This window comes from Lates calcarifer, linkage group LG6, assembly GCF_001640805.2.
Source record: "Lates calcarifer isolate ASB-BC8 linkage group LG6, TLL_Latcal_v3, whole genome shotgun sequence".
In the NCBI taxonomy this organism is placed as follows: domain Eukaryota; kingdom Metazoa; phylum Chordata; class Actinopteri; family Centropomidae; genus Lates; species Lates calcarifer.
The window spans coordinates 23,649,361-23,657,342 of record NC_066838.1 but is presented as its reverse complement, the minus strand read 5'-3'; the positions used below and the strand labels follow the sequence as shown (position 1 = coordinate 23,657,342).

The 7,982-nt window shown below is 36.9% G+C and overlaps 1 protein-coding gene across 1 annotated transcript; it reads left to right on the top strand.

Moving 5' to 3' along the window:
• The first annotated feature begins 234 nt into the window (after positions 1-234).
• pfdn4 (prefoldin subunit 4) lies at positions 235-4,626 on the top strand. The gene is made up of 4 exons (XM_018690855.2): positions 235-343; positions 1,028-1,135; positions 1,613-1,753; positions 4,190-4,626. Exons 1-4 carry the CDS (start codon positions 317-319, stop codon positions 4,319-4,321), a joined length of 408 nt encoding a protein of 135 aa, XP_018546371.1. The 5' UTR covers positions 235-316; the 3' UTR covers positions 4,322-4,626.
• Positions 4,627-7,982: the final 3,356 nt, after the last annotated feature.

Sequence of the window (7,982 nt, the reverse complement as noted above, 5' to 3'; positions counted from 1 at the left end):
GATGATAATCTCCTACCAAACTGGCTGAATTGTCACTTATGGTGAAATTGATAGCATGTCTTTGCTCACTCAATGTCCAGCTGTGAGTTAAGGGCCAAGTTTCATGCCACGTTAAACATTATCTCTTTAAAAAAAACAACAACAGTGCGATCGAGTGACAACCATAGTACACGATTAAACGGTCAAAACTTAGAAAATTAAGCATTCTGATGCTTTATTTTACCGAAACACACAAGGCACTTCCGCCCGCTAGATGGCGGTATAGCTATATTGTGTCGTACAGCCCTGCTGTCTTTGTGCAGAAGAGGAAGTCAAGATGGCAGCCACTGTGAAGGGACCTGTTGTAAGTTTTTTAAAAATGTATTAAAATTAAAATGTATATTGTTTTCGATATTAACTCTGGGGTCGCAAATAAAGACGCGTATAACTGCCCGTGGAAAAACAGCCACATTCACCGGTGTCCGTGATATTTAAAATCCCAGTCACGCCCTCGTGTAGCTCTGCTCAATGATAGCGTCCACCGTTAAGTGTTAGCTTGTTAGCTAATGCGGTAACTAGACTTGTCCTACGATTAGTTGACTGTTAACTGTCACTCCTAACTGAAAGTTCACCGGCCTAATAGTAATAATGAAAATAATGACAACAGTGATGGTAACTAGCTAAGCGGAAGCTGTGATGCTTGACAACAGTGACCACACGCCACTTGCTAGCTAACGTTAGCCATATTGACCATTCATAGTCACTGAATGACGAGTTTAATATATCCGGTTTAACCGGCTAAAACACCCACTAATATTCTGACTGTAAATGTGTTCGTAATAGTAGTCCAATGTTTATGTATTTTTCCTGCGCTGAGCTCTTTTATTCTTTTATTCAAGCACATTTGCTGATAATATTTACATACTTGAGTAATATTTTGAATGCAGGGCTATTAGTTGTAATGGTGTATTTTTACTCTCTGGTATTTGTCCTTAAGTGAGGGATCTTAGTACTTATTCCACCATTGCTAATTTTCTCTTGTTTGCAGGCGGTTGAAGATGTGAATGTCACTTTTGAAGACCAGCAGAAGATCAATAAATTTGCCAGAAACACAAGTCGGATGACAGAACTCAAAAGTGAAATAGAAGCAAAGAAAGTAAGCACCATGTGTTGTGAATATATTTTCAAAAGTCAGATTTTGATAATCATAACAGCGTTTTGGAATAATGACATTTTGTTTAGACCTGATACTCATCATACAATCATGTCACTGTTAAACAGATTCATATTAGATCATGTTTTTGCATTCAATTACCAGTTTATTTGGTATGCCTACCAAGGAATATCAGAAGTTCTATTTTCATGAGGGTTATAATATTCAGTGTTTGAAACGTGAGAAACTGAGAACAAAATACTGGAAACACCCCTCAGTGTAGAACAATATATTTCATCAGCATTGCAAATTACAGCCTCCAAAGTGACCATCAAGTTGAATCAACACTATTCCTACTTGGTTTATATGAGTCACACTTAAGTGTGGTCTGAGGAGCACTGCAGCTGCTAAATTACTAATACTAATTTGTTAAAAGTCATCATTGAGACTCTGTAATGGTCTGTTAATGTCTCCATGCAGAAATCACTGCAGAACTTACAGGATGCCAGTGATGACCTAATGATGTTAGACGACGACTCTCTGTTGATCCCTTATCAAATTGGTGACGTCTTTATCAGTCACACCCAGGAAGAAACACAAGAGATGCTGGAGGCTGCAAAGGTAGGTTTCTTAATTCTTTTTCCATCCTCTACAGACTTGTAATCATCAGTAAAAGACCGTCATTAAGCCAAAGTAATCAAATTAAAGGACCGTGGGAGAGAATTTAACATATAATGATAGAGAGAGAAACTAATTTTACAAACAGCTAGCCTTTAGAAAATGACACTTACAGTGAATTGATTTATGACTGAAAATGCAGTGAAAGAAAAATTAATTCACCCACTAGTTTTATTATATTCAATACAACAAAATGTCAGGTCACAAGCTGTATTGTGTCTTTGTGTTTCATTGTGGTTTGTGTATTATTACTAACACTTTCTTGATCTGGATCATCTTTTATCTAACTGCTCTTAAGCAACATTAGATCATGATCCATTTCAAGCAAAACAGAATGAGGCATTGTATAGTGGCAAACCTTTTTAAACCTTTTTTTAACAATAGGTTTTACTTAATAGAGATAGATCTTTTCATATCTCAAAAGAGAGCCACACTACATGCTTTCTGTTATACTGCATTGTGCCTCTGTTGTAGAATTACCCAAGGAAAATAGAGCATTTTTGAAATATTTTTGACCTATTAGACTGTTTAGAATAAGCGAATAGCTGCTGATTAAGGAATCAAGGGCTAGCTTGTGAAACAATAAAATCACACATTATGTCTGTGTGTGATTGAAGCCTGAGGTGTTATCAATAGGCATTCATATGATGTTCTTTCAGCTGAATCTTTGTGAAATGAATGTGCTGTTTTTAAGATGAAGAACTGGATCCCCTCGAAAATCATCTTGTTCAGACGAGTCACAGTTTAGTGTTATCTGAAGGACGCTACAGCCACAAAAGGTTCTAGGGGGGCACATGTTTCATAAATGTGTTCACAGACCATATTAAAAAGTATTTTTACAATGTTCTCCCTTTCTCTCATGGAGAGAGCTGACATAGTGGTCCAAAAGAAATTCTGATGTGTTGGTGCACTAGGTGGGAATTAGAATAGTTAAGGTGTGCACAAAACTCAAAACTTCTCCAAACTCTCTTACTGAGTGCATGGTTTGATAAATGTGGTAAATGATAATTACTTTCATTGCTTGGACAGATGCTGCTCAGTGCCTGTTCATATAGACTTAATACTGCTGTATTTATTACTGTATACAAAACAGTTATATGGTATTTACCTTCCTGCAGGAAATCATATGATCCGTTAAAAATTAAAAATGTGTAACACAATATCCAAACTTGTTTAAGACATTGTAAACAATAAAAACTTGTTGCAAAAGTGAAAATCACACTTCCATTTCTATCAGTTCAATCAAGAGTGTTAATTGTTTTACAGATTAGCGTTTTTATAGCAATCCCACAAGTCAAAACACATGCTTTCATGACATAATTGCAACTTATTTTAGCAATTTCCTTTTGTTAAACAGTGTTAACAATCAATGCAAAGCACATCTTTCTCATCCTAAAAGAAACCGTAATTATAATTTCTCACATTTTACTGTTGAACGCTAGCTTTAAAAAAAATCTATTATAGATAGATTAGATAAAGTACAAAGTTCTGAATCCAGACTGGTTCTATATCAGGTACAGGTGAAGATTTAAAAAGGGAGAGTTCAACAAATGTACAAGTTGTTAGCAGACACAGTTCACAAAGGTCAAGATGTTCCAATGTTTCCAGATGTGCAAATGTGTAATGTTAGTTCACCTCAGTGTCTGACCATATTTATAGATGGAAGCAGCATATGTTCACACTGTAAATGTGCCCATACACAGATTTTGTGGAAATTGCATATTTTCTTTCCTCACGGTTATGACAACAGGATGCCAGACATGTCAACATCTTCTCATCGAACTCGCAAATAATCAAATGTGTGTTTTTTACAAAATGTAGAACTATTCCTTTAAGTGTACGTGAAGGTGAGATTAAATAGAACACCACTACACCAGGCCGGCTCAGGCTCACGCCTCTGTGTCAGAGGACGTTGTTTAGCCAGATGGCAGTTTTCACAATGGGGCGCTTGAGATCCTCCTTGGTGCACCTGTGGGAGAGGAGCTGGGCTGTGTCAGTGCTCCATAGAAGCTAAGCCATAGAGAGGGCAGGCGCTGAATAACAGGGATTTTGTCCTTGTCCTCCCTTCTGTCAATTCAGGATGTCCCTGTTTGTCCTTGTGTTTGCACCTTTTTCATCTTACAACAAAAGCACACTGCACAGGCCTGCACTGATTGATGTGGAGTAGTCTGCTACACACAGTGAATATCAAATGTGTTAAAAGATTTTTTCTTTCCTCATCAAATTTTCGCCCCTTGCCTTTAGAATATGTTTTTAATTATACAACTATTAAAGTCATTTTGCTAAAACTGATTTTCTGTAAATGTTTCAACCTTGTTATTGCTTTCCTTCTCTTTTGCAGTCACTGTCATATAACGACTTTCCATTTTCTGTAATCAGGAAGCACTGGAGCAGGAAGTCAAGGGCCTTGAGGAACAAGTGTCAGCAATACAGCAAGTGTTGGGGGATCTGAAGGTCCAGCTTTATGCCAAGTTTGGTAACAATATTAACCTGGAGGCAGATGAAAGCTGAGCAGTGAAATGGACATTGAAGGCTGCCCCAGCATGGACGTTTTCATGCAGCTCTCGTATCACATCCACCGGACGTTTTGCCAAACAAAGCATCAACATGAACAGTTTAGGTTTGTAGCTTCTGGCTTCTGTTTCCACAGATGATGTATGTGTTTAGCTTTGTTACAAATTCACGAAGACAACAAAGGTAAAGATTTGGAGATAAAATAAATCTGCATAATTTCTAATCTATTTTAATTGGCCCCTTATTTAATGCTCATGTTTTTTACTCTGTTGATAAAGCTGAAGTAAAAATGAGGAAAGAAACAGCTGTGTACCATTTTAATTCAAATTGAATTTAACCTTCTGAAACATTCTCCACAAAAACCCATTTTATTGGTGATCTCGCTGCATACTTGACTACCCTGAAGGTTTGGATGAAATTAGCAAAAGCTCTCTTTGACACAACCGTGCTCTCTGCTTGGTGAATTTACTTTAAAATGATAGTCCTTCCTCCACTTTATTACAAACGTTCTTCAGATCAAGTAAAAATTGATTAAATTAGAGTCCTCTCTCACTGAACTGTATGTTTTCATTTTTAAAGAAATAACAGAGAATTGAAAGGATAAAAATGTTAAATATTTAGCCAGAAATGCAGCCACAAACTGAGCTAACCTCTGGATTTCTTTAACTAAGTTATCTCATGTTGATCTTTTAATTAGATATGTTTTAGCAAATGAAGGAGTAGAAGCCTGGCCCTGAAATCCACAGAACTGACTGGAGTTCAAAGACAGACTTGAAGGTAAAATAAATCTCACACTACACAGATGCTTTCTATAGTCTATGCAATTGTGGGTGAGATGGAGGCTTTGGTTGTGGTGGGCAGTCTTTCTAAAGGGACAACAGTCAGTAGACTTCTTTTGAAATCTTTGTGGCCGAGTGGTCACAAGCACCTCATGGAAAAGCAGCTCATGACAGGCTTAAAGGAGCAATGAGTCTGGTCTTACTTCATGAAACCAAAAATTAATTCTTGAGCTGGACAAGGATATAAAGCATTAAAATAATAATTGGGCTTTTAGGCTGTTCTATGCTAGAATATGTGTAGTATTTCAAGCACTACACTAATTTTACCCAGTAATCATAATTTATTTCTATCCATGGGCTAAAACAAATGCAAAGATTACATCTAAAGTGCTGTTTGTCTTTTATTTAACTAAACCGATCAAGAGCACTCTTCCTGAAGGTTTTATCCCACACAATTCTTTTTGTTGACAAAATCTTTACAGGTCCTCACATGGCTCAGGTAAACTGATGAGTAGAGGAGATGGTTGATCAAAGTCATCTTTAATGGTAAACTTAGGGAGAGGAAACTGACTTCCTGTTTATCCTGTGTAGATATAAAACTATCAAGGCTTGTAATTTTTAATGAAATGTTAATACATACAATACATTACAGCGCTGACAATTGCTCAAAAGATTAGGTGGTTGACAGAAAATCAATTGGCCACTATTTTGATAATCAGCTTTTAAATGAAAAATGCCAAATTCACTGGTTCCACTCACATATGTTAATATTTCATGTTAGTCTATGACACTAAATGAATTTTTTTTTCACTTTGGAGTATGCACATTTGCCATTTTATAGAAAAATATATAGAAAATAATATGCTAATTAAAAAGTGATGAACATAAATGTTAGTTGCAGCCTTGGGGGGGGGTTCCAAAGGCGTGTTGCAAAACAACAACAATTAGAATTAGATTCAAAGAAGAGACTTAAAAAGTCAAATAACAAATTAGATCCCAGGATGATGGAGAACCCACAGAGCATATAATTCCCAGATGTGTGTGACAACTGAATATTTATAGAAAAATGTTTCAAATTAAAAAGTTACCAAATCAGGCAAAAAAACAAGTGTATTTAAAATATGTTAATTTTAGTAGAAAATGTATGTTTCAGCAATTCAGCATATCAACCCACAAATCAAAATAATGCTCAAACTTGATTAATTCTTGCATCATTGTAGTACATTTTGTTCTCTGAATATCCGTACTCTAGTTTTCCAGATAATTCTCTATATATGCCGGATGGTTGGTGGCTCCCACAAATATCAACAATGCACAAACTCATTAAATTGTGCCCTCAAGTGTGGCCTGCATGAGCTAATAAAATATCTGAAAAAAAGAAATGGAGAGCTTGAAGTTATAGCAGACACCTCTGGAGGATCAAGATCTCAATTAACAAGTTTCCACTCCCAGAAGGTTTCCTGCTGAACATTCATAGCTATGATTAAGAGGAACTCCACCCACACAGGCTTGTCTTTATGCACAGCTTGTTAAACCCCAGCTCAGAGGAACACACATGGAAATGACTGGACTTATTTCCCGGATGGCCTTGTTTACTCTCTGTCTCTCCTACTCTCTGCCCCCCTCCTCTCTCTGTCTATCTTTATCTGTGCATTTCTATCTGTCCTCTCACTCCCCTGCTTCCTCTGATGACACAGATGTTGATATTTATCCACTGTGCAGTTGCAATGAGCACTCAGAGCACCGTGAACGCCTTTAAATTGGTAGAATTTCCACTGAAGCAGCCGGTGTATTTAATTGTCAAATAAGGTGAGCTGTAGTCTGCGTGAATCTTGACAAACCGCTGATTAGTGTCTCACATTTACAGCAGTAGAAATGTTAATAACTGGGCTAAAATATGACAAAAATATGTTCACTGAACACTAGTGGGATGCTTTAACTGTGTCACTTGCTGTACTCACTGGAATGTCAAAATATGTTGATAAGACGGAATCTGAATTTGTTTCAGAAAGTATATATCTATATATGTATGCAGATATATGTACATGGGTATATTTTGAAGCCCAGGCTGAGTGCAGTAACAGCAGAAACAGACCAGAGGGTGTCTCTGTCTCCCCAGTAATGTTACAATGAAGTCAAATAGCTTTAAGTTGTATCAAGACAAGCTCTCAAGAGTCTATTGGATATGACTGCACATTGTAAATATTGGACAAATGCGTCAAACACAGTCACGTCATGGATCCTCAAGAAGAATTATGAATGAGATGTAAAAAAAACTACAGAAATGTGCAGAGTAACTCTAGGAAGATACTTCTTAAATAAAGTTAAGACTCGTGCTACAATCATATGATGTTGGATTGTGGTTGGGTGCGTGATATCCCATGACCACGTATTCATCACCTCCCCCTCTACAAGTCTCAGTAAAAGTACAGTGTCAGTGCAGGTTTAGCCCGTGGGTGGCATCTTCCTCAAACAGTTTGTGCACACTTTGTCATTTTCTGCACTGGTGCTACAGTGAAAAATTGTGTTTGTTCACTGTCTCTGTATGTTAGCCTAAATGTCAGGAGAGTCAACCCAGACGGTTTGAAAAATCCATAGTAGCTACAGCCATTCTTCATCACTTACAGCTGTTCTGTCTCAGTCAGCTTCTATTCATTACAAGAGAGGAGCAATGTCAACACTTCTCCAAAGCACAGTGTAACACACAGTTCATATTGTGATCATTAATACTTGTATTTGCAAAATAAAAAAAATAGCATATTTGTCATTTGCCGTAAGCATATAACTAGTTTTCCCCCACATTTTTAGGAAACTAGAATTATTTTGTTATTGTCTCTCTTCAATGAACAATTACATCAGAATAAAGATGGTGGTATAGG